At 37.6% G+C, this 27711-nt stretch overlaps 1 protein-coding gene across 1 annotated transcript in view; it reads left to right on the top strand.

Moving 5' to 3' along the window:
* The window catches only part of Naf1 (nuclear assembly factor 1 ribonucleoprotein), a 31454-nt gene extending 5834 nt beyond the window's left edge, over positions 1-25620 (top strand). Inside the window, exons 3-8 of the mRNA XM_076553271.1 lie at positions 11858-11951; positions 14220-14302; positions 17775-17935; positions 20766-20817; positions 22924-23026; positions 24503-25620. Of these exons, the coding sequence (XP_076409386.1) occupies positions 11858-11951; positions 14220-14302; positions 17775-17935; positions 20766-20817; positions 22924-23026; positions 24503-24948 (939 nt within the window). The 3' untranslated portion in view covers positions 24949-25620. The remainder of the gene's footprint in view (positions 1-11857; positions 11952-14219; positions 14303-17774; positions 17936-20765; positions 20818-22923; positions 23027-24502) is intronic.
* Positions 25621-27711: the final 2091 nt, after the last annotated feature.

Below are 27711 nucleotides of genomic sequence, written 5' to 3'. Positions count from 1 at the left end.
TGTTTTGCCTGCATGTATATCTGTGAGGGTATCAGAAGCCCTGGGACTTGCTGTAGACAGTTGTGAGCTTTCATTTGAGTGCTGGGAATTGAACCTGGGTCCTCTGGAAGAGCAGCCAGTGCTCTTAACCACTGAGCCATCTCTCCAGCCCCTATTTATTTAGGGTTTTGAGACAGGGTCTTTCTGCATAGCCCTAGCTGTATGGAACTCATTAGGTAGACTAGGCTGATCTCAAGCTCACATAGATCTGCCTGCCTCTGACTCCCTAGTGCTGGAATTAAAGGCACACCCCATCACACCCAACAATTTATTAATTTTCAAATTAATGGACTCTTGTTTAAATATTAACTTGCTTTTATATTAACAGTATTAGGGAAACAACACTACCACTTTTTTGCTAGAGGTAGTAGAGATACTGTAATTTCTCTGGTTTGCCCTAAATCTGGAAGCATCTATTTTGACTCTCAAAGGATTCATCAAGTTCAAGACATGAGAGTAGCTTGGAAAAAGGGAGGGAGGGAGAGAGGGAGAGGGAGAGAGGGAGAGAGGAGAAGTTTGGTGTTGAATTCGAAGGATAGTATGACCTCTGTGTCCTTCCTGCTCTGCCTCTCTTGCTCTGTAGAGTGGCAGTTTGGGTAACAATATGCACTTTTTATGAGGGGTTTATAAAAACCCTGCCACCTGTGTCTTGTTCCACAGCCTTGAACAAATAGTGGAGCCAGTGGAATGCATGTTGAGTTTGTTTGGGACATGAGCCTCGTGGTCATTCCTATTTGTGTGGGCAAGTCTGTAGGAGGTGAGAATGTGTAGGAAAGTGAAAGCTTGAAAAGCAAATGAACTGGTATTGATAGTTAGTGGGAGTGCCTACGAGCCAGTTGGCAGGAAAGGAGTGTGAATATGTATTTTGAGGAGGGTGGGGATTGGGTTATTGTACTTTATAAGCCATGTGGGATGGTTTTTCTGACAAAAAAGAGATTCTGTCCAGTAGGAGTATATCAGTGTTAACTGATAGAGGCAAGTACATGGAAGTGATTGTGATGCTTGGCTAAGGTTGGACTCAGTATAGGGAGAAGAGGTACCAAGAGAACAGAAAGATTGACTGTAAACTTGAGGCGGAAAGTCGTGGGAACTAAGGTAGCTATTAGGTCATTATTTTGCGTGCCTCTTGAATATTCCAGTTTCAGTGAATGTCATGTGATTCTGTCTTTCCACATTGGCTTCCCGTATTCACCTCTAGATTGAGCTTTTTCATTCTATCTTCATGGACTTCTCTATTCCTGGCTCTAAATAATGGCTTTTTCTTGTAGATTCCCTTGAACTAGCAGTTTTATTTCTTTTATTTTGGGACAGTACTATTTGGTTTTTATTTTGTTTACTAAATAACAATTCATTCTTCTATGAAGAGTCCCCCTTTGTTAGAACTAATTCCATGTGCTATGGTCTGTTTTGTTAAGACCTTGGATGGGTCACTTGCACTCTTAGGCAGTGTTAATTGCTTATCTTAGCATGAAGCTGCTGGATACATGTAGTTTATTTAATACCTAGCGAAGTTCTGAAGAAAATCAGTTGTTTTTGCTAAGTGCTCCAAATAGTTTGTGTAAGTCTTAGGGATGTCTAGATTATGGACATGCCATGTTTCTTGAAATGTTATGTCCTATCTGCTTTTGACATATTTCATCTTTTATGAGTGTTCTCTACAGATGTGCAGAGCCTCTCTTTACTTCCTGTCAGTCTGCTTTCAAGCAAGAATGCTGCCTCCAACTCAGTCTCCTTAAGTCTTTCCTATTTGAAAACTTAAACTCAGTGATCTGGCTATAGGTTGAGCATCCTTAACTGAAAATCTGAAACTTTTTGAGTATTGGCATGAATCTTTTGTTTCATGAACAAAGTTATTTGAAAAACGGTGTAAGATTACATTTAGTCTATGTGTATAAGGTATGCATTAAGCAAATGAATTTCATGTTTAGGTTTTGAGTTCCATCTTCAGCATATCTCATTATTAGTATGCAACTTGTTAGAAATCAGAAAGCCAGGGTGTTTCTGGTGCCAAGAGTTTCTTGTGAGGGACAATCTGGGAGTTACAGTGAAGTAACTTAGAACTTATTCTTTTAAAGCTATACCTTAGGGGCAGGTTTTTTTGTTTTGAATTGGATGATAGCCAAATCCTGTCATCAGTACATGCTTGTAGTCCTAAGAGTCAGCCTGAGCTGTATAGATGTTGTCTCAAAAACAGAAGCTGTGGAGGGAGGTGGTTAAGGGAACAGGAAAAAGAGATTAGTGAGCCATAGAGGAACTGAAAAGGGCACTCTGGATGATGTGTCAGTTATAGGCTCTGATGTGTGATTTAACTAATTGCATTTCTTCAATGTAAACCTTTGAATGCTGAGAGGCTTTTATAGAATCTGTATGAATGTAGAACACCGTGTGCATTGCAGCCTTGGAGCTATGTTAAGCCCCATAGCATTGACTGTGTGTCATTGAATTAGAAAATTCGATTCCTTTTGAAAAATTTCTCAAAAACTTATGCTCTGAGCTCTTCATTCAAATAAAAAAATGTAATTGAAAATTTGATTTATTAAAAACATTAGATATGGTGTGATGTTCTAATCTATGAACTGCAATAAGCTTTATACATTATTGCTTATTTTCTTGTCTGAAAACCTGAAAGGCTTCATTTTAAAATTGTGACTTCAGTGCTTATGAGGATAAAAAGTGAACAATACTCAATAGGGACAATCCCGTAATTATGCTTATGATACAGCATGACCAAGAAAATGTTAAATGCTGTCAGCAGTTTATGAGAAATTTAACTTTCAATCAAGACTGCCTTTTTTTTTTTTTTTTTTTTTTTAAAAAAAGAAGTATACTTTGTATTTGGCTTGAGGACACTTATTTTGTAATTCAGACACATTTAAAAAATCTTCACATGAGGGAAAGAAATACCTAGGCTACTTCAGGTAGTTAGAAGTTGCTGTGAAATATTTTATACCTGCTTGATGTCCCAGGTCTTGTGGGAAATTGTATTGTACTGTAGTCTATACTCATCATTACTAATTGAATATGTTGTTTCTCAAGGACTGAGTTTTTTTGTCATTTTGTCCTAAATATAGGGAAAGAATTCTTTTTAAGTTTAAGTTTTTTATGAATGGGTAGATTTGGAATTTACTACGTTCTAACCTGGATACTAATGAAACTTAACATGATGCCTGATGTTTAAGTAGTTTTGTTTGTTTGTTTTTGTTGTTTTGTTTTGGTTTTGGTTTTTTCAAGACAGGGTTTCTCTGTGTAGCTTTGGAGCCTGCCCTGGAACTCACTTTGTAGACTAGCTGGCCTTGAACTCACAAAGATCCGCCTACCTCTGCTTCCCGAGTGCTGGGATTAAAGTAGTTGTTTTTTGTTTTTTTTTTTTTGTTTTGTTTTGTTTTGTTTTTTTATAGATTTGGAGGAAGATGTATTTTTCATTAGTATTTGTTGTTGTATGATACTCAGAATGTTTTTAAAAGGAGAATTTTGTCTTTCACTGTATAAATGATTACATAAAACCCATATGCAGCATAATGCCCTGGGCTAAAGCACCTGCCTTAACACCCACAGGTTTCTGGGTTCCATCTAGCACCATACACAGTTATTCAAGGTAGTGAGTGAATGATTTGTTACGCTTCAAATGAAGATTTTATGTACTAGAGTACCCATACATTTCTAGTGTATGTACATATGTGTGATTATAATTACATGGAACCATTCCATATTTTTACTTTTCCTGGTAGACTCTAATAAGAAAGTTTGTCTAATGGAAGTGTGAGGAGAATTGAAAGATAACAGAGTTAGTGAGAGAATGTCAGGGAGTGCTGTGTGCAGTAGGACTGAGAAGGGAAGACGGCTTACCTTGCAGTGTTAAGGGAAGGAAGGCATCAGGGCTGAACAGACTTGACGAGGAGTGAAAAGTGAAGAGCATGTGAACTTCCCCAAGGAAGGATGGTTCTGTCACAGTCCACTTGGAGTCTGAGTCAGGAGGAACTCAGATGATTATTTTTGTCTATTGATCATCCACACAGCTAATGTTGTTAGTTCTAAACTGAATCGTTTTCGCCTTTAAAATTTTTAGAAATGTGTGAGCTGTGGCATTCACAGTTACCTGACAGTGCCTTTTCTTAGTTTTATGTAAGATCTTAGGTGAAATATATAATCCTCAGGTAACAGGCATGCTTAGAGTTGGTTGTTATTTTAAGATTTTTCATACTGAAGCATAATTTTAATTCAGTTTTATATTTCAGTCTTTTGCAGAGTTCTTATGATCTGAGATTTTTGTAGGTTTTTGTTTGTTTGTTTGTGTGTTTGATTGATTGATTGATTGATTGAGACCCTGTCTGGCTGGCCTTGAATTCTCATAGATCTGCTGCCTCTCCCTGAGATTAAAAGTGTGTGCCACCATGCCCACCCTTGAACTTGTTTTTGTTGACCATCATTTTAGAGAAAAATAGGACGAAAACATGATCGTTGGAAAAGAAAAACTAAGATACTTCCAAGAATCATTGACTTAGGTGCAATTATTTAATGAGCTGGCCTGAGACTGTTTTTTATTATATAAAAATAATGAATGAGGGCACTAATGGTGCACTATAGAGATAGCTGAATTCTACAGAAATCTCTGAAGCTTCTCCTAGAGAAGCTGAAAAATTATAAACAAAATATTAAATGTGGTCATAGTTGACACAAACTGTACAGACCTAATGCATTCTTTTTCCAATATGTTTTTACCAGATATAGGAAAACTAAAAATTCAGTCATGGCTCAATACTCCAGAGATTGGATCCTCCTTTACACCCATATCTGAAAAGTGAAGGCTCACCTAATAGCATCAGGTAACTGTTGGCCATGTGCATGTGTTCTTCTTGGCTAATAAGAGAGTGGTTAGATAATTTCTTCCATTTTCCCCACTTTTCTCAGTTCTGCCCAAACTAGTACCAGAAGAGATTAGTTTCTATTTGGAATGTTTGCTACTTTCTCCCATAACCCTCTGCTGCTCATACTCCGTATTTGTGAGACCTTAGATCATCAAACTGTCCTTTTCCCACCTTTTTCAATAGTAAACCTTCAAAAAAATCTAGAGAAGTCAAAGCCATTGTAAAGGATGAATGTTACCTTCTCAGTGGCCTGCTTTTGGGACTAGCTCCTTGCGGTTTTGTTCTGGAAGTTTCATTTTTGCTTTTTTTAAGATTTATTTATTTACTATGTATACAGTGTTCTGCCTGCATGTATGCTTGCAGGCCAGAAGAGGACACCAGATCAAATTATAGATGGTTGTGAGCCACCACGTGGTTGCTGGGAATTAACTCAGAACCTCTGGAAGAGCAGCCAGTGCTCTAACCTCTGAACCATCTCTCCAGCCTGGAAGTTTTGTTTTTAATAGGACACATTTTGAATGTTGTGTGTTACTCATTGAGCATTTTGTTGAACAGATACCTTGTATAACTCAGATGTTTAGAGAATCAAAACAATATTCTTGCAGCTGTTGTTTCATGATTATTTCAGAAGTGTTGGTAAGGTCTGTTCATTTGTTTTGATTTGATTTGCTGTAGGACAGTCTTAAGGTTTAGCTCTGGCTAGCCTGGAACTTTCAGTATAGACCATGCTGAGCTCGAACTCATAAAAGATCCACCTGTCTCTGCCTCCTAAGTGCTGGTATTAATGGCAGGTATCTTCCAGAGTCTTGTAATTTTCTTATGATTTGCTTATACTAACTTATCAGAAAGTCATAGTAATTTTGTCCTAATCTGGTATGTAGTTTCCATGTTCATTATCTGCCTCTTTGATGACGATTCCTCAGCATGTTGTAAATTGTGGTGTTAGACATTTGTGCAGAGCTTTTGTCAGTTTCTGCATTGCCAATGGAAGGAAACTGACAGCAGAAGGAGACTTGACTGAGAATCTGTTAAGTGAGAAGGAGCGGATTCAGAATAGATAAGATTAATAGCAAAGTGCCTAGCCACACTGACATCTCGTGTAAGTTACTTAATATTGTTATTTAGGTTTTGAATAATAGTGGATTGTTTTGTTGTAGTGAAGGGTGTATGTTGCATGTCAGATTTCTTAAATTGTATTTGTATCACTTTTGCCTCAGAAACCATTGACTTAGCTGCAGAGTGTGTAGGAAATAAATGGCTTGAATTTATATAGTATATTGAATTTTGAGTGAGTGGACATTTTATAATACTTGTTTTTAGATAAGTGACAACATAAGTATTTGCGTTTAGTTGCAGATAATGTACATTTAAAACAAGCTTTTTATTTCATTTTAATTTTAGGAACTAAAGTATAGATTAATCACAAATCTTCATTTCCCAAGTGGAATATTTAGGTTAGCATTATGGCATTTCAATAATGTGGTAGGTACATGCTCTTGAGGTATAATTTTAAATTTTTACCTGTGTTGGGTGGAATTAGACACATGTTAGTACCTGTGTATGTGCCTTGCAGTTATGGGCTCTGTTTCTGTGTAAGAATGTAAAATGAGGTTATGCTGAAGACTTAAGTGCAGTGATGAGAATGTTCTATCCATGTCATCTTAACACTAACACTGTTAAACATTTTAAATGTGGTTGGTCTGACTTGAGATTGGCTCATAATTAAATTTAATTGTAAATCAGTTACATTTAAACTTAACCAATTTCTTCCTATTTGGATATGTGAAATGAAAGGGATTGCTTATAGCTGTTCTGAAGTGGATGAAGGGTGATCTCAGCTCATTTAATTTTCCTAATCTGCAATTAAGTACTCTTTGTCTTTTCAGTGTCCTGGGATTTTGTCCATTACTTGTGAAGGTCTTTCTGTCCTGTTTTCCTTTCATTATCTCTTCATTATCTGATGCAGAGATCCTTTCCAATTATTTAAATTCTGTGTGTAATCAAAATAGCCATATCCATCAATATATATTCCCCCCTATTATTGATGTTAGTGTGTTTTTATTTCTTGGCACTGTATACCTTTTTACTGCCCCCCCAATACAGTGATTGGCTCCTTTAATGAGGATAATATGCCTCTGAGGAGATTTACGTATTGTCTGACTAGGGCAGCTGCTTTGTTATCAGGGAAACCAGGTGTTAATCTAATTGTAGTAATGCTTGCTGTTGCAAGCTGGAGGTATCTATGCATCATTCCTGGCAGTCAGCTTTCCTAGGCAGCTTTATTTTATTTTGAGGTGGTTGGGTTCAGGTGTTTTTCCTTCCTTGAGGGTTGTGTATTAAATTATATTTTCATTTTCTGACTTTTTCCTCTGACTAAAATGAACCTTGACTTCTGAGATCTTTGATTAGGTTGGAGTGGTAACATGGATCAGTTCACTTAATATATAATGAATGTGCTGGTCATCATTCTGCGTGCTCCAGCTGATTAGGTCCTAGATACTGGGTTTATTTTCTCATTGGGCTTGTGAAAAAAAAGGATAGAATATTAGCATGTTGTGAAGGAGGAAAAGGAGTAATCTGATGAAGAATAACTAGGCTTGATAGTAGTATAGTTCTTTAGATCCAGTAGTTAGGGGAGAAATGGTGACACTTGGAATCCATACATCAAGACCGGATCTTAATAGTGCTCTTTTGGATATGGCAATCCAAAGAACTTACCTTTGGAATTATCTAGAGACCTATCCCATGCGACCCTTTCTAAGTTCTGCTTTCTTGGACCACTAAGAATTTTCATGGGAAGAATATCTGTTGGATGAATTCTAGCTGATAGAACTTGAAAAATGTTTTCCCCTCTTTTCTGTCTCCTAGCCTGTTTATTTGAAAGAAATAAACATCCATCATCCCTTGATTTTTGTGTGAAAAAATGTCTGCCATTCTGAAAGTAACTATGTACAGCCAAATTTAACTGACTTTCCAAGGCATGCTCTGTATGAAGCCCTTAAATTGGAACTTTGTGGTCCTAGTCCCATTACTTATCTCTTCTTGCTCTGTGTTCTGTAGAGTATTTAGAATTGAGACTTTATTTACTGCACTTCATAGGGAGGTGTTAGGCTATAAAGGGTGCAGTGGTTTTGGAACTTACAGACCAGTCAGTGTAACCAAAATAGTGAGCTTCAGATTACGATACCCTGTCTCCAAAAACAAGGGGAGAAGGTTAAAGGATATTAACTATATCAACCCCTGGCTTCCACACATGCCTGCATGAACACATACACACACAGAAATTAATGAATGAATGAAAGTGATGTAATGCTGAGGAAATACACATTCTCATGTTACAGGCTCCTCAGGATTACTCAACTGAAAGTGGAAGTGTGGTGACAATCACAAATATCACTATTTTCCTCCTATGTTTTTACATGAAATCAGATATCTTGTACATATTTAGTTGGAACTTTTCATTGAAACAAGGCGGTAAGAGACCTGCTAGACTCCCTTCTGACAAGACTAACACTTGCCTTAGAAAAGTCTGGGGCTATATATTTTATTTTCTCCCCTGCAGGAACTCCTTCCTTAGAGTAGGGTGTTCGGACTTCATCACACTGTAGACTCAGCAAACTTAGCCTATAAAAATGTGTTAATGATGTCAAAGTGAGGAAAAGACAGAAGACTCACTGGGCTTCTGTTGATTAACCTTAGAGGAATAGTTACATATTTTCTTAACCTTATCAAGATATATCAATATGTAATTATTCTTAACATTTGTAATATTCTTAGAATTAGGCATCATGCCCACTGTTATATTTACTTACTCTAAAGAATCTGAAAACATAATGCACTAATATTGCAAAGCAATGTGTCAGTTATGTTCCTGTAATGAATCAGAGAAAGCCAGGCATAGTGGCACCCACCTCAGTCCCAGCACTTGGGAGGCAAAGGTAGTTTGATCTCTGAGTTCAAAGCCAGCCTGGTCTACAAAGCGAGTTCTAGGAATGCCAGGGCTGTGTAGTGAGACCCTGTCTCCAAAGAGGAGGGAAGGAGGGAAGAGAAGAGAGCACATGGGGGAGGGGGTCGGCAGGCTAAATACTAGAAATTTATGATAGCAAGTAGTGAGTAAAGTAGCTTATAACAAAACTACTTAACTGTGATCTCAGTCATTACTAATATGACAGTTCTGAAGTTTACCTAGTAAAATAAACATGTAAGAGCAGTTAGGAAAATGTCATTGTGGAAAATGTTGATGGAATTGGTAGGGAATTAGCTCCTTTTGAATACTACAATATGTTATGAAAGCCACAGTTGTTAAAATAATGTAATATTGACAGTGTCACAGATCAGTGGAACTAAATTGAGATTCTTGGTAAAAGCTGTGCAAAGGTAAGTGTATTTAGTATGTTAAAGACTTTTTACAAGTCATTCTGGAAGATTATAACATGTGGGGATTGCTGGCTAGTGTTCTAGGTGAAAATAAAGCCAATCCCTGCTTTACTTTTATACAAGGATAAAATAATGAATGGATCAAATAAACAAATATTGACTCCTGAAACTAGAAAAGTGAAGAAAATGCCAGTGGAGTTTTAATACAGCTCAGAAGTGCCAGATGTGTACCAAACAAACTGCTAGGGCCAAGGGGAGCATATTTGCTGGGTATTTGAAACAAGAAAAGTGTTCTTAGACATCCATAGTTCTCATAAAAGTCAATAACAGAAATCCTTCAGAAGAAGACTGCATAAATTACATGTGCAGTTCATAAGCACATGCAGATCACCAAGAAATATGGTAAGGATATTCAGTCTTATCAGTCAAGTTCAAAGAAAACAGTTTTAAAGCAAGATACTATTTTATTTTATATCAACTGGCAGTGATTTTTAGTTTGCTTCTCAGTAATGGCACAGTGTAGGAAGTGTGAATCGATAGTGTTTTTTAGAATAAATTTAGCAAGTCTGTGTCAAAATATAAAATACTTCTTTTTTAATATAAGAGGTCTACTTACCACAAAAGTCATGTAAAAACATGTGTGACAAAGATTTTTTGAGAAGACATAAATAATTACATGATTATTGTGGTAGATTATGGCACACCTCTGCAGACCATGTAGTAGGTGTTAAGTACAATTGGGTAGATACTTATTTTAGTGTAGGAAAATATGCAGGCTTTAAAAGAAATGCTGGTGTGCAGCAGGGGTATTTCAGGAGAGTGAAAAGTGTCAAGTTAGATAAAGCTCGTATCTGCATAGTGAATGTATTTGAAGGAAACACAGGCTTGTGATATGATAGTAACTGGTGTGGCTTGTTGGCAAGGATAAGGTCAGGAATTGTTTTTTACTTTGTATTCTGTACTACTAAAGAGTGTTTTTTGTTTGTTTTTTAACATGAACCTATATTTTACCATTAGAACTTACTTTGGTGTCTGATATATATGCTAACACCTTCAAAGCAGGATCTTACCAGAAAACCTTCTGTCTTGTGTTAAAATGGCGAGTGGGGGCTGGAATGATTGCTCAGCCATTAAGAGAGAGGTTCAACTCCCAGCACCCACTTGGTGACTCATTACCATCTGTAACTCATGTTCCAGGGATTTCATGCCCTCTTCTAGTCTTTTTGGGCACCAAGCATTCACATGGTACATAGACATACATGTACAGAAAACGCATACTCAAAAAAAAATTAGTAAGTTTCAAAAATGGCAGGTAGTTGTCCTCCCAAAAAATATTCAGAAGAAATCTGACAGTTGAAACGAGATTATTTCCTTGAACCCTAGGCATGTTTTAACCATGCTGAGGCAAATTGTTGTATTGAGTTGGCTGCAACCCTTAGTGTATGTCTTTGTAAGTAATCTTTGAGTTAGAAAAAAATTAGCATATCCCAGAAGGAAAGTATATTTTAAATAAATGGTTAAAATGATTCCTTTTTTCTAATGTATTCATTCTTTTCTCATATATTACATCCCCACATTTTCTTTGTCCATTCTTTGGTTGAGGAACATCTAGGTTGTTTCCAGTTTCTGACTATTATGAATAAAGCTACTATAATGATTCTTTCTTTTAAAAACTTAAGTTACTGCAGGGAAAAATTATTACCCAGAATCTACTCATTTGCGTTATACTTTGTATTATTTAGATTTTTCTCATCTTTCTCAACATTTCTCCAAACATTATCCCACCAATAACCACTGACGTCATTGCCAGGGCCTTTGAGTTTTCCAGTTTCCTTTGGGAGTGATTATCATTGGTTAAGGGTCAAGAGCAAAAGGCTGTTTAATTACTAGGAAAGCTAGTGTCAGTTTTATTCTTAGCGTTTGCTTCCCCTAGTTCAGCATTTAGTTTCTATAACAACTGAGGTATGCTTTACAGTTGGGTCAAAAAAGAAATCTGTGGTGTTGAGAAACATTTTTTAACATGTAAAGAGAAGGTATGCAGTAACACCACCTTCTTAGCTTTTACAGGCCACATCTATTTCCAAGAAGTCTCTTTAATTGATGTCATTGTCAGACTTACACTCTTCACATAGTGACAGGAAAGATTGCTAATGGTTTATTCTACTATAATTAAAGTCACATTAATTAATTAGACAAATTAATAAAACAGCTCAAAGAGAGAGCTCTCCTGCTGTGGAAGAAATTGTAGTTCTTAGTAGGATTCTTCAATTGGGATGTCTCTGGATTCCTTAATAAGCTTTTCTTTAAAGAGGTCATCTCTTGTCAAGTGTGATTGATAGTACTTAAGTCTACATTCTTCATCTCACTGGATTTATATTTTAGAGTTACTGAGCCACGTAAGTGGCAGAAATGTAATCAGAAGTTCAATCAGCTATGCATAGGAAACATCAAAGGAATGCCTTAAGCCCTTAATATTATATCATTAACAATCTGTGTCACAGTTTAAATGGGAAATATTTCTCTTTTTTTAAGTTACTGAAGCTGGAAGACGATTAATGCTTTTCCTTGTGTTATAGGAACTGCCTTCTGTTGAAGAACTCACTGTTACTCTGCCAGAAGACATTGAACTAAAGCCTCTTGGGAAGGTTTCAAGCATTATTGAACAATTAGGTGTGTAAGTAACTTTTATTAACAAAATCTGTGTCCAGGCATGTACTAACAATAAGTCAAGGACTTGATGTAGTAAATTTTCTTTGAAACAAATACAGTTTATCTTAGTCACTTGTATAATATTGAGTTTTTAGTTAAATTTATTTATTTATTTATTTTTGTCTTTGCTGCCATGTTTTGAGAATTTTCTCTGATTTGGTTTACTTTATTGTCTGTAACAAGTTGACAAAAGTTTTATGACATAAAACAGCACAAATTTCCTATCTAACATCTTTGTGAACTTTGCAGTCTGATACAGGTCTGGTCATAGTAGGCTAAAATCAGATATCCAAGAATGCTGAGCCCTATTCTTAGACTCTTTGGAAGATCTCCTTTTCTGCTCCTTTTTGGTTTCTAAACTCAACTTACATGTTTCCTGTCTCATGTCTCTATTCTTCATTCTTCTTTGGTTTTTTGAGACATAGTCTCTGTATAGCCCTCTCCTGAACTCACTCTGTAGACCAGGCTGGCCTCAAATTTGTGGAGGTCCACATAGGTTTCCTAGTGAGATCTGAGCTTGCTTTACCCAGCAGGGCTGCATTAGAGGATTGCCTGACCACATGCATGGTTACCAGGTGATTGGAAGGGTCTGCACTTGGCTGAGCTAGGGGGAGGTCTTTTGCTCCACCCCTTGGCATTCCTATAAATAGCCCTTTAGAAGAGACAGAAGGGGCTGGTGGATAATGATTCAGGCCCTCCCAAGGCTATCCTGTGTTTCTGTTTCTCTTCCCTCTAATTTTCTATCTAATATCTCTTATTCCTCACTCCTCAATAGTACCTTATCATAAAATGTGGGAGCTGGTCTCCTAGCTGGGCTGCCACACAATCTCAGAGATTCACCTGCTTCTGTCTCTGGAATGCTGGATCAAATCAAAGGCATGTGCCAACACCACCAGCTTCTTCATTCTTATAGCCAGGAATTTATCCTCTGTGTGATCCTTTTACCGTCATTAGATCTGTTTTTGCCTATCCCATGGAAAGGTTCAGTACACAATCAGCCAGGACAGTAGAATCAGTATCTCCTGAGCATGAGGAAGCCTCATATCATGCCTCTTCTCTTTGGCTATGAGAAAGCATGGAAACTGGTACTTCTTTGTAACTATGTATTATGTGTGGGTAATAGAGATTTGCCTTCAAGAATATGAACTCCATCCTCTCCCATTAACCCTGGATTTGCTGAGGACAGAAGTTGGCAGATTTTCATAGAAAGATGAACGACCAAAGGATAAAGCGATTGACCCTACAAAGCCCTGGACCAAGAGGTTTTCCCTTCCACAGCCCACTGAATATGGCTTAATTTTTCTGTCCTGCAACCATAGTATGTAGAGTCTTTGGCAATTGGATCTGGTGACGGGAAAGTTACGGTAGTCAACCAAGAACAACCACTAACTCTGACAATGAGATAAATCTAAGACTACAGTTAGGAGCCGAGAAATCCATAGGGTTTTGGAATTTGGGAAAGCAACTAAATTACAAGCCCTCTTAATTTATAGAACCTATGTAACACAGAATTCAAGTCTTACTCCCAATCTGTTGTATAAGGGGTTGAAATGAAATTTTACCTTTTGACCCTTTTCTAAACAACAGCTATATCAATACTTTTAAAAATTAGTATTTACCATAATTTTGTAGTATTTTGACTTAAATTTTGATTAAAGTAAAAACTTGTTTTTATAAAAATAATTCTGATACTTAGATCCTGTTGCTACATTTACTGCATTTACATTTGTTCCATGATATATATTTCTTTATATTTTATTTATTTACTGTGTGTATGTGTGACGTCTCCTGAATTTGACATCATGGAATTATATTTAGAACTTAGATATACTAATTGCAGCACTAAATTGAGATACAAAAGAAAAAATTTGAGTTACTTTTAATAATATGAGCTTCCCTTTCCAGTGACCATGGCATTATCTGTATAGTATGATAGTCTGTGTTACTGTGGTGTATGTGTGTTGCATATTGCTGTGTAGACCAGTTTATAATCTATCATTTACAAGAATTGGGGATTATGCTCACTAAACCCTTGGCATACTGTGCATTTGCTTCTTTTGAAGAAAGGTCTGTGATAGAAATTACAATGGGCCTGTTGTCACCCTCTCTGTTTGTCAGTAACAAAAGTTGGTAAGAACAAATTCCAGTGCTCTATGATGGACATTTTTGTGATTAAATGATGGCCTGTCTTCTTTGTAAGCCGTAACCTGTTCTTTGTCTGTTTTTCAGTAATAATTGAGTCTCTGACTAACATTCCTCCAGTTAATGAGGAGACTGTCGTTTTCAAAAGTGATCGACAAGCAGCAGGGAAGGTTTGTGAAAACTGATCATACGAATCATCGTTTCTGTATTGTTTTCTCCTGTTTGTCTTAAGAGTTTGAGTAGACGAGTCATCAAGTTTTAAGTCATTCTCAGTTCTTCGTGTGTTTTAAATTGCCTTACTGTCCCCTAGAATTCTGGCCGCGTGGATCAGTGAATTCACATGTGGAGATTTTTGTTCCTCAGTGTTTGTTTGTCAGAGACTTCAGGACAGAGGTTCTAAACACTGCGTATGACATTGCTGTTCTCCCCACAGGGACTCAGAGCTGAGTGAGTAGGATTTCCACAGGGTAGTCATAGCTATCATGTTTGTTTTGTACATTAGTCAATTGGAAACTTCAGATTTTAGGTTCTTCTCTAAAACATGCTTTTGGAAGTTAGTTCTTCCCAGATGAACTTTTTTCTTTCAGGAGATCAAAGTGAGTTACACTCAGTCAGGAAGAAGGAACTATTCTTAGGTGAACTCACATACCTTTCTCAGCTCTCTGCTTTCCATACTGTTTTAATTTTAAAACAGCTTAGAAAGGATCAAGTTTTACCAAGTCCTGCCACCTTTCACCACCTACGTTATGTTTGATTTGGCTGCTAGTTTCCCGCAGGTATCACAAAGCAGTCAGTGGCAGAACTCACTGCCGTTGAGAACTGTTTTTATTTGGGGAAAGGCTGTGGAGGGAGGAGATGGGTGTGTGGAGGAGGATGCTGTGCTTTTCCTCCTTGGAAAACTTGGGCTGGACGTTCTTGGTGCCAGTGCGAATCTCCATACACTTGGGGAGAAAACAACCTTAGGGTGCAGAGAGGAAAGGAGTGGGAGGGGCCACACGACTGTGCTGTGGCCAGAGACTGATGCAGCTCTCCATGCCCGCTGCACTGTGTCAGAAGAAACCAGTTTTGCCCTAGCAAAAACAGAATGCTTGTTGGGGTCCCCAAGGAAGTGGAACAGAGTAGAGAGGGAAATTCGTTACTTGATTTTTCTTTTAATCTGAAATAAAATTATGAAAAGTGATTATTTCTCTAGTTCTTATTATGATTTTCATGAAATCTGCTTTTTTCTCAAGATAGACTTTCTTTGGGTAATTTTAATTTCAGAATACATGCTTTGCTAATTCAATCTTTTAAAAAAGGGTATTTTTATGCCCCATATATATGTGAATTTTCAGACTTACAAGTGAGACTAATAAACTTTAATCGGCATTAGATGAAAGTTATGCACGGAGGCAGAAATGCCATCTATGTTTAAATTTTCCCTAGAGAACTTTGTAAACTTGAAAAGGGGAAGGTAAGCCCAGCCTTCAACAGTCTGAACAGAATTGAACAAGATCCTACCTCAGACAAAGAAGGAAATAGAATGTAGTTAGAGATTTGAACACCTTTCCTCCAAAATGGGTTGGAGCGGAGGAGAGTCTAGATATTTGTGAAACAAACCAGTGGCCAGAATAGGAAATACAAGCTATTGTAGGTCTATTTCCTGGTAGATTTCTGTTTGGAGAAAGCATGGATGAACTCTGACCTCTTGAGTGACTAGAAGGGGTGGTGTAGCTCACCCTCCACTAGAATCTTTGCCATGGTGCATTCTGATAACTGAGTCCAGCAAGGCCGGGAGAGGAGAATTTAGGGGACTGCACACTTACTTCTGCTCCTCGGTTATTTCCTCACAGATTCTCTGTAGAAAGATGCTTCTGGGTGGCTCAGAGTAAATGTCTGCTCTTACTCCTCTGAACTTGGCTTTTTGTGCTTTTCTCACAGTAAAGCCCTGTGTTGTCATTTCATGCTAGGTGATGTGCAGTTACAAACTTTCTGAAGTTGAATAGACTGTTAGCACAGGTGCAGAGAACTCACAGGAAACTGTATGAGAAGGTGCATTACCCAGAGGTTGCTCTTCAGTTTCACCCCCAGGTGTTGCTCAGCCTCAGAGCTACACTCTGAGGATCGTAAGGGTTTTTTGTGAAACAATGTTCGGATATCCTTTTAAATAATTCTGATTAGGTAAATTGCTTGATTTGAACTCAGCCACGTTTCCCTGTGATTGAGGTCGGACTATGAATGCCTGCCAGTGCACGCCAAGTCTGTCATGCTCTTCCTTGCACTTGCTAGGTGATACTTTTTTACTAAAACTTCCTAATGGTTTACTTGTAGCTGTGAAGCACAGACACTTCAGATCCCAAGGAAGTGGTTCCTTAAAATGTGTGCAAGAATTTCTGTTGTTACAGTGCAAACCAAGCTCTGCATAGGCCTGAAGTTGTCATAGGAGTCCACAGTTAAGGAAAGAAATGGAATCACATTATCCAGGGAATAAGACCCTGGAGATGAGCCTTATGTACCATGTATTACATGGAACCATATAATACACTGGTTACCCTATATTAGTGGAGTCATGGGAATTTTCTTTGATGTAGATTATCACTGTCTTAAACATGTTTATCCAGGAAGTTGTGTTTTAATTACTAAAGAAGGTAAGATAATGAATTACTCAAGACACATATAGTATAAGCCAGTGAGATTGGTAGTGCTGACAGTCCTTTTAACCCATGCAGCTCTCGTTGAAAGAAGTCTGCTATTTTTCTAAACCTTTTCAAAGCTTTTATCTTGCTATTTTGTTAAATTGGTTTTATTTTTAAAATTAAAAGAAGCATTAGCATATATTTCTGAATGTTCTCATTTTATTACTTTAATAATATTTAACTGCTTATTTTTATTCATAAATATAAGAATAGTCTTACCTTGCTAGGTTAGCAGTTTTGCTCTTTAATGATGGTGAATATAAGATTGAATTGCAAAATGAGAACACTTACCAAAATCAAGTTACCCAAGGGTAAATTGGTAAAAGAAACAATGGAGATTCTTGAATCATCATGCTTTTTGAAAATTCCATCATGGCATTACATGATACTGAACAAATTTGAAACTGCCTTAACTAGTACAAGTTAATGAAGTGTGCTAGGTCACAACGGAGGATTATGTGTCCACTCACCAGCATGGAGAGGAGGCCGGACTGACTGCCCTCTGACGTGCAGCGCTAGACCAGCTGCTCTGCCTTTGAAACTAAGTCAAGCCAGGGCTTCACTTGAGCGTGCCAGCATTTTATGAGAACAACATTAATTGACCCTTTATCTTTTGATTCAGAAACTTGCTTTTATATTTTCCATCATATTCCAATTTTTGACCGTCCTATAGTTCTGTGTAGCATATAAGTCATGAACATGGAGAGAAAAACTCATTGTTTGCATCTAGTATATGCCACCAAAATTATTTGAATTGGCAAAAAAGCATACTATTTTATTTGAAAAAAGTTTGTAATAAAGCTTTTGCATTTGTAATCAAAATATGAGAACTTTGAGTGTAAAAAGGAAAATTATTGCTGTAATATATAAAATTGCCTTGTTTTAGCAATTATCAGTGGTTTAAAAAATTTTGCGACCTTTCAAATCATTATTGAAAGATACGTATTCTGTGTCTTCTGTTTTGTAGATATTTGAGATATTTGGACCTGTTGCCCATCCGTTTTATGTGTTACGGTTTAATTCTTCAGATCACATTGAGAGTAAAGGTATCAGAATAAAGGACACTATGTATTTTGCTCCATCGATGAAAGACTTCACTCAGTACATATTCACAGAAAAACTCAAACAGTAAGTGCTTCACTGCTGTGTCCTTCATGTGTTAGTCATCTCTATTTGAAGAATCTGACCCTTTGGGGTCACATTACATATTTACATTACAGTTCCTAACAGTAGCAAAATTACAGTTATGAAGTAGCAAGGAAATAATTTTGTGGTCAGGGCCACCACAACATGAGGAACTGTATTAAATGGTCGCAGCATTAGGAAGGTTGGTTGAGAGCCACTGCCGTAGATGGTAGTTTATTATAGTTAAATGGTGGCTGTGTTCCAGAGAGCTCAGTTTTCTTTCTGTGAACGTCTTTGAGAGCTGTGATTTGTCATCAGTATTAACAGGTAGACAGTCTGTATTTTTATACTTGACCCAAATAAGCCACTAGGATCTTATAAGCTTTTTGAATTCTTTAGTTCATTGGGTTTTTTTCTATCACAAATATTATTATCCAAACTACTTCAATATTAGTATTACTACATAAGAAAAATTGCTTCTAATAAAGTTAAGAGTTTAAAGAACTATTTTTGTTTGGTTTGTTTTGGTTTAAGGCAGGGTGTCTTGTACCCCTAGCTGGGTACATTCGTATTCCTGATTCTTCGGCCTCCATCTCCCAAGTGCTGAGTTCACAAGGTTGTTCCACTGTGCCTAGCCTTATAAAACATACTAGCTGTACCACGTAAGAAGTTCTCTACCATTTTTTATATTAAATCAGGGTTCTAAACTTCATTTACTATTTCAGAGGTAAAAGTTTTGGTCTTCATAATGGATAAGTCATGTTTAAGAATCTAAAGTAGAACCATTTGGCCTAAATTATTTTTCCAGCTCTGTATAGTTAATTTTCCTACATGAATTCGTAACAGGATAGATGAATTAAATAGATACTAAGTCATAAGTCATAAAGGTTTTATATTTTAGATAATGCTTAAGCAGTGGTCATTTCATTCTTTCTTGAATATTAAGATGGTACCCAGTATATTTGCCCCATACGTAACCTTTAACAGATTCCCAAAAAGGTTTTCTGAAAATGCTTACAAAATAGTTAAATAAAAACAGCTTTTTATTCTTGATTTTCAATTCTGAGAAGAATTTGAAGAAACCAGAGAAGGGAGCAGTGAGGCTGAACTATAGCAACCCTAGCGTCCATTCATTGTGATGTCTCCTTATACCTATCTGTGTAGAACTTGGCTTTTGGAGTAGAATAGTTCAGCCCCTTGGCAGTTCCAGCCCTAACAAGACTAGGTTAGTTAGCTTTCTGTCCACTTGCTGGTTTTTATTTTATTTTATTTTTTTATTTTTATTATTGAGAAATTTTCTATTCATTTTACATACCAACCACAGATCCCCCTCTCCTCCTTCCCACCCCCAGCCTTCCTCCCCAACACCCCCCCACCCCCACCCCACCCCTGTTTCCACCTCCTCCAAGGTAAGGTCTCCCATGGGGAGTTTACAGAGCCTGGTACATTCAGTGGAGGCAGGTCCAAGCCCCTGCCCTCAGCACCAAGGCTGCACAAGGTGCCCCACCATAGGCACTGGGCTCCTTTTCATGCACCAGGGATGGATCCTGATCCCACTGCCTGGGGCTCCCCTCTAGCCAGTTCAAGCTAAACACCTGTCTCACCTATCCAGAGGGCCTAGTCCAGTAGCTTGGGAGCTCCTCAGCTATTGGTCCACAGTTCATGCGTGTTTACTAGTTTGGCTGGCCCTCTCTGTACGTTTTCCCATCATGATCTTGATGTCCCTTACCCATAAAATCCCTCCCCTCTCTCATCGATTGGACTCCCGGAGCCCACTTGCTGTCTTGTTGCTTATTTTTTCTTTAGCAAATTTAGTTTTTTTGCAGTAGACACACCAGCTAAGGAACTTTCCTGATACCTCTGTAAACTCCAGACTAAGGATCTTACACATTATTTCTTATACTGACTATATGAAAAAGGAACGCTGGGTTGATGTGAGGTGAGCATGTTAATAACCGCTGACCAAATGATAAAATAGTCATTGTCAAAGATTGCAGTGAAATATTTAAAGCAATTTAGTTTTCATTTTGTGACAACTTGGTATCGTTGTCATACAGATTTTAGTGGCATTAATTCCAGAGAATCTCACTTATTTTTAAGATCTAATTTAAAGTAGTGAGGACATCTGGTCAGAACAATTTGTATTAATATAGTTGAGTAACAAAGATGGCTGAAACCATGAAATGGTTAAGATTAAACAGATTTTAAAAATGAGGTTTCAGAAATTATAATTATACTCTGATACTTTTTTTTTTCACATTATAAAACTTCCCACCAAAAGTTACTAATTTCATCTCTAATGACTCATTTCATATGGGCGTCTGATACACTACACCATCCTTTGGAATATTCAGTGTTCCTCCTCCTCCTCCCTAAACTCATCATCAGTCTTTCTTTTACAAACCTTTGATTTGAGAATCACTCATGGAGAATTGTTGGTATTTCTTAGATGAGGTGAGGAACAAGAACTTGTGTCTTTGCCTCTGCCTGTTCCCTGAAGCCTTAGAAAGGGAATTGCTCTGTTGTTTTTCATGTTTCTCTTATGTGGGTTTGGAACAAAATTTTATCCAAAGGTCAGGTAATCTTGGAAGTGAAAACCAAACGTGAAAAACCACTTGGCACAGCATAGCCTTCTCTCACTTCCCAGTGCTGACACCGCATGTGCCCAGGTTTTGTGTCTTGTAAGATGCCTGCGTTATCTGAAATCAGTAAAGGACACAAAAGATAGTCTTTTAGTTTATTCCTATTTCCATATACAAGTACAGGTTGAGCACATCTAATTTCCCATTGTGTTAGTTTCTATAAGCACTTAACAAAGTCTGATCTTTTCTAGGGACAGAGGATCGGATGCCTCTTGGAAGAATGATCAGGAACCACCTCCAGAAGTTAGTATGAGCCTTTTTTATTTCCAATTTCACAGAGCAACACATGCCTTAATAATACACACTGTTAACTGATTACTACTTATTCACCTTGTCAATCTCATTTTTATCAGCTTTGTTGATAGACAAAATGGTATTGCTTAATATTGAGTTTATTCTTAAGTTTAGTGAATGTCAGTGGTACCTGATGGCTGTGATGCCTTTAGTATGCTGTCCTTTGGGGGTGGGGTAGAGTCATGAGCAGCTACCGACTCTACTTCTAAGGTTTGTGTAACAGACTTACTCTTCTGAAACTCTGTCTCTTGATTTTATGTTTGTGTTCATGTCACTGGGGCCTTACTTTTATCTCCTAAGGTAGGCTAATAATTGAATCTGTCTGGAGCTGTGTAATTCATTTGGGAATTGCACACAAACATGTCAGGATCATTTGTTCCCACTCCTGGTGATATAGAGTTGGGTGTTCTAAAGATTTTAGTGTTGTGGCTTTGATTTAATTGAAGATTTAATTTCTGAATACTTCAGATATCTCAAACAGTGCTGAAAATCCTGGTGTGAGTCAGGTTTATGCCCACTTAAGGAGATTTTACAGGCACGAGTCTCTTAGCTCAGGGAGTAGTCTGTCTTGGTAGCTACTGAAATGTTAGCTAGTGATTTTGATATTAATAACTACTCACATTTTGTTGTGCTGTTATGCTTAGAGCATCTTCATAATGAAGTTGCATGTTTTGAAGTATTTGGATCTTAAAATTGGTCATTGTTAAAATTGGTCAATTGTTAAACCCCATTTTAGGCCTGAGGATTAAAGTTAATAATTTTGGTAGTGTTAAGTTCTTGTGACATTAGTTTGATTTGATTTAGTTTTTACAGAATTAAATCCCACATGCTATAAGATTATGGGTATTTTGAGGTGGGGTCGGGGCAGGAGTTGGTGGCAGACTACCTCATGAAAAATGTTGGGGTTTAATTTTATATAGTTGTTAATGATATTTTACAGTCCAGAAGAATTCTCTACTTTTATCCCATGACAAAATGCTGGGCATGCATAAAAGACCTAAAGATTTCTTAATTTAAATCTCATCTTTATCTACAATTTTAGTATATATGTGAAAAATTTATAGTTGACTTAAATATTCCATGAATTCAAAATTGAATTTGTATAAGAAAAATGATAGAAGGCCGTTCCCTCACACTGCAGTGTTGTGATTCTGCCATAGGGAAGAGAGGCCATGCTTTGCTTACAGAGCATTTTTCTTTTGTATACTCTGCTCTGTTGACTGTGTGCATGTTCTTTCCTGTTCTGCCAAGAAGTCTACCTTTTCTGCTTTCTCCTTACCCAGCCCCACACTCCTTAGCACAAAATCAGGGTATTTGGTTGTTGTATTGCTCGTTGTAAAGAATGAAATTTGAGATTATGACAAGATTGATGGACAAGATGTGTGTCTGATTTTGAGTGAACAAATCATGGAATGATATCTATGTGTATAAAAACAGCTTAGTCTTCATTACTGTTTTCTTTGGCAGTTGGAAAGGTGATGAATCTTAAACCTAAACAGGAAGTTAGACTTCAGGCCAGGGAATGTGTTTAAGATTGCTGATTTTTTCATTTTCTTTTTTTTTTTTGCATTTTAAAGTTATTTATCTATCTGAAGCTTTCTAGGAATTAAATAGGCAAAGAATTTTAAAGGCAAATTTTGAGTATCTAGTTTTATTAAACTCACTAGGGATTAAAAACAAACAACCCTAGGGCTGGAGAGATGGCTCAGAGGTTAAGAACACTGTTCTTTCAGAGGTCCTGAGTTCAATTCCCAGTAACCACATGGTGGCTCACAACCATCTATAATGAGATCTGGCGCCCTCTTCTGGCCTGCAGACATACATGCAGGCAGAACATTGTATGCATAATAAATAAATAAATCTTTAAAAAAACAAAAACAACCTAGTTTTTTTTTTTTCTATTACTACTGTAGATGCTAATCCACCTATTAATAGGAAGTATTAGTTGAAATGAGCAACCTTTTCTCATGGTTAGTGGGTTTGAGCCTCACCTGCAAGCGCCTACTGTTGCATTGGCAAACAAGTGATACTTGAATTTCTACTTTTATCTGCAAGGCCTTGGATTTCAGTGATGATGAAAAAGAAAAAGAAGCCAAACAGAGGAAGAAATCTCAGATTCAAGGGCGGAAAAAACTCAAATCAGAATTGAATGAGTCAAGTGAGTATATTGTTTCTGTATAGTCATTTTTGGCTTTCATGTACAAATATGTAAGCAAAAATAAAAGAAAACATCTGGGTTCTCTCTGTTTATCTCCTGATGCGCCTCCTGTTGGAGGCATTACACAGCATAGGCTATATTGAGAGCTCTGGGAATATTTGGGTTGTTTGATGATCTGAAGTTGTCTTGTAGGGTAAGCAGCCTAACCAACAGAGGCAGCTGTGCTTGTTGTGATTTTCTTAAGAAATAGGTTTGCAGCCAGGCGGTACTGGCGTACATCTTTAGTTCCAGCACTCGGGAGGCAGAGACAGGTGAATCTCAGGCCAGCCTGGTCTACAAAGTGAGTTCCAGGACAGGCTCCAAAAGCTACCTGTCTCGAAAAACCAAAAAAAAAAAAAAAGATTTGCTCATGTTTAGAATTCAGTAGTGTGGCACCCAAATCACATTGTTTATTTTGACTTTCCCTCTTATAATCTGTTTTCTTTTTTAAAAATTAAACTTTTTGAGATAATTGTAGATTCACATATGTTTATTATATACTCTTTACCCTATTTCTTTCAATTGCAACTTGAAACTTACACCTGGAATTATTATTTGAGATAATATCCTCAAGGCTTAATAGTTCTGTGACCAGAAGAGAATGTTCCTTAGTCCCTAGTCCTTCATTTGCTTTCTAGTTGTGACTGTTTACATCTTTTTCACCTCAGCATGACAAGCATCTGTGTGTGTGTGTATGTGTATGTGTGTGTGTGTGTATGGTGTGTGTGTGTGTGTGTGTGTGTGTCTGCTCCCTCTTCCCCTTTGTCTGTCTTGTAATGCTAGAGATCAAATTCATGGCCTTGCATGTGCAAGTGCTCTGCCCGGGTCTCACTGTCAGTGCTGTTCTCCATTTCTTTAATGTGATCGTTCCAGGAGTGTTACAGAAATAAAATCCTGTAGTGTTTCACACGAGCGTTTAAAATCACACATTTGCTTTGCTGCTGATCATTCTTTCTTGGAAATCCATCCAGGTTTCTAGATATGTAGATTGTTTCTTTCTTTACAGAGACCTGTCCTGTGGGCTGATTAGAACATGAATTGTTTAACTGCTTATCCACTAAGGAACATCTGGCTTATTTCCATTTTTTTCTCAGAAATAAATTGTCTATAAATATGTTTGTACAGGTTTTTTTTTTTAAATAAATTTTCATTTCTCTGAGACAAATGCTAAGCAGGAATACAGCCTTTCTTAGCCTTGAGTGTGGGTGGGATTGGTGCTGTGGGTTTTTTGTGGTGTTTGGATGCAGTTATTGGTAAATATTTTCTGTCTTGGTGGCCTTTCCTAATCCTTAAGCATTAAGTTGTGCCTTTTTAATTCATTTAAAACTGAGTTTTCTGTCATGTTAGTAACTTAAAGAATGGAAATCATTTTTTAACAACGATCTGGATGTATAAACCGAATTTTAATTGTGCTTTTATGTGTTTCTTCCATCAAAGGTGAAGACTGTGGGGAAGTGCACCAGAATTGGAATGCTTTTGGCTCTTCTTCAGAGTACTCAAAGGGCTATCACAACAGAGAATTTACCAGAGGCTTTCCCAGGGGTCGGTTTTCCCGAGGAAGCCACAGCAGGCCTCCGCCTCAGCAGTTGTATAAGTCAGATCATATGGCATCTCAAAAGACTTTGGGGTTTCCACCTCAGAGACAAGATAATCCTGTCCTGCCCCACTACCCCTATCCCCCTCCCATGTTTGATATGCATAACTTTTCACTCCCTCCCCCACCCCCACCCCCATCTGTAAGCATGGGGTGGGCTCCACCTAACATGGCCTCTCATCCCTTGCTTAATTTACCATACTCCCTGCCCCCACCACCCCCTCCACCACCCCCTCCCCCTCCCTCTCCTGGAGAGAATAAGTCTTCTCATTTTGGACCTTATTATTAGATATGTACTTGTATTTCAGAAAAATATGGACTGCTCAGATTATATGTTAAAGAATTTTTTTTTAAAGAAAAATATTATGGAGCTAGATTTTTTTAAAAAACATTGTAAAATACTAAATGAAAGAACTCAGTTGTATGTTCATATATATTTTATTTTATTTTATTTTATTTTTTTTTTTTTTTTTTTTGTTTTTTGTTTTTTGTTTTTCGAGACAGGGTTTCTCTGTGTAGCTTTGCGCCTTTCCTGGAGCTCACTTGGTAGACCAGGCTGGCCTCGAACTCACAGAGATCCGCCTGGCTCTGCCTCCCAAGTGCTGGGATTAAAGGCGTGCGCCACCACCGCCCGGCCCATATATATTTTAAATAACTCAGTTGTAAGTTCATATATATTTGTAACGTTTATGAGATAGTATTCATAGGGACAGTTAATCTCATTCTTGGAGAAAAATTTAATTTATGTAATATTTAAGTACAATGTTGAATCATGTCCTCCACTACCCCCATCCAGTAAACAACATGCAGAGTAGTGGTTATGGAGCAGATTTTGTTGTGGCTGTTAAATACGCCTCTATAATATGCCGAACACTGATTGTCTTTGTAGTATATAATCTTAAAGATAGATGTTGAAGTCCTACTAAGAGTCTTTAAAATAAAGTATTTTTTATAAACTTGACACTTTTGGAATTAGAGTGTAAGAATTTTTTAAACTTAATTTCTTTAAGCAAGTTACAAGTGTGAAGGAGGAAGACACTATAGGCAGAAGCTTTAACTAGCTGGTTAGTATTAACCCTGTGTTGACAAACACATTGGCTCTGTAGGTCTTCATTACTTACACATATGTAAAAAGCTTTACTGTTGAGTTACTTGAACATTAAGATGTGTGGGGTATATATGTGTGTGTCTTCCTGGTCTCTCCAGTATCTGTCATGGGTGACATGTCTAATGCATATTGAATGACCAAATGAATTTACAGTTTTTAACTAAATGAGTGTTGTTTTCCAGCATTGGTGTAAACGGTAAGAATAATCAAGGAATTTGGGATCCTTTTTTGTTTTTTTTTAAGATTTTATTTATTTATTATGTACACAGAGGAGGGCGCCAGATCTCATTACAGTTGGTTGTGAGCCACCATGTGGGTACTGGGAATTCAACTCAGAAACTCTGGAAGAGCAGTCAGTGCTTTTAACCTCTGAGCCATCTCTCCAGCCCTGTTTTGTTTTTGTTTTTGTTGTTTTGTTTTTTAATGCCAAATGCCGTTTATTGAAGGAGGGAGGAGGTCTTGAATATAGCAGAGCCAGGTAGATCTCTGAGTTTGAGGCCAGCCTGGGCTACAGAATGAGTTCCAGCAAAGGCGCAAAGCTACAGAGAGAAACCCTGTCTCGAAAAACTGGAGGAAAGAAAAAGAAATGAAAAAGCCGGGTAGTGGTGGTGCACACCTTTAATCCCAGCACTCGGGAGGCAGAAGCAGGCAGATCTTTGTGAGTTCAAGGCCAGCCTGGTCTACAGAGCAAGATCCAGGAAAGGCACAAAACTACACAGAGAAACCCTGTCTTGAAAAACCAAAAAAAAAAAAAAAAAAGGCGTTTGGAATTTGAGATCTTGAGTAGGCTTTCAGCAAAGTCTCTCCACTCCCATTTATTGAGAGGCCTGTGTGCTCAGTAGAGGCTCTAATTTAACAGAGGCCGCTTACCTGTTACAGTGGCAAAGAACTGAATCCAGGTTTCTTCTTTCTCAGTACTTTCTACTCAGTTGGTGCTTCCTGATCCTTCATCCCCCGACAATACTCTTTGTGCAGCACATGGGGGATTTGCAGATCACTCATTCCAAGCTTGTCAGCTGTTTGCATCAAGGTCCCACTTTACTCCCTATAGACTGAGACAGCTGCAGAGCTCTGCCTTGGCATGAAACTTGATTTCTTAGTTTCTGTGAAAGTATATATGTCAACTTTATTACGCTGGAGTTTCTTCATCATTCTCTGAAGATTGCTTTTAGGAATGGTCTTTATAGTTGGTAGTATGTATGTCTGGTTTGTAGAGTGTTTCTGGTTGATAGATTGTATTTGGGCTGGAGAGATGGCTCAGCAGTTAAGAGTGCATACTAGTCTGGCACAGAATTTAATCTTAATCTGCAAGTATTTCAGGACAAAACATTACTATAGCTTTCTTGACAATGCACTTGAACTTGAGTGAGCTACTTTGGGTAGCGTGGAGGTGAGGTTGTATCAGTGAGAAAAACTAGCTACAAATTCTATACCTTTAGCATTTCAGTATGGATTGGCATCTGAGGATTATTTCTTGAAGAGTTTTGTAATCTTCATCTTTGGAGTGGAACCCAAAAAAAAGGTTTTACTGTTCTTCCAATATGAGTGGTTAGATACAATTAGCTGTGGGTGGTATTAAGGTTGTGGGGCCTTTTAGACGTGATTCTTCATGAAAGAAGCTGCCTGTCAGTGGGTGCATGCCCTGGAATGTGGCTGGAGGAGACTGCTTTGGGCCTCGAACGCTTCTAATCCTCTACTGTGTGGGGAGTAAGTCTCTTCCCTTGGAAGAGCTGGGAACAAGTACTGCCTTTGGAGCAGAAATGGGCAAACATCAGAGAAGCTGCTGCGTTTTCCAGCATCCAGAACTAAAATCATTAATTTGTATTGTTTATAAATTATTCAAGTCTGTTGATTTTGAAGTAATACACAGACTAACAGACAAACGACCTTTTGGAAGAGAGAAATGGTGCAGGATTGTTATCCTCACTTTAAGAGTACATTCAA

The sequence above is a fragment of the Peromyscus maniculatus genome, chromosome 17 (assembly GCF_049852395.1).
Source record: "Peromyscus maniculatus bairdii isolate BWxNUB_F1_BW_parent chromosome 17, HU_Pman_BW_mat_3.1, whole genome shotgun sequence".
NCBI classification, from domain to species: Eukaryota; Metazoa; Chordata; class Mammalia; order Rodentia; family Cricetidae; genus Peromyscus; species Peromyscus maniculatus.
The sequence above is the reverse complement of the archived record's forward strand: the minus strand, read 5'-3'. Positions and strand labels throughout refer to the sequence as shown.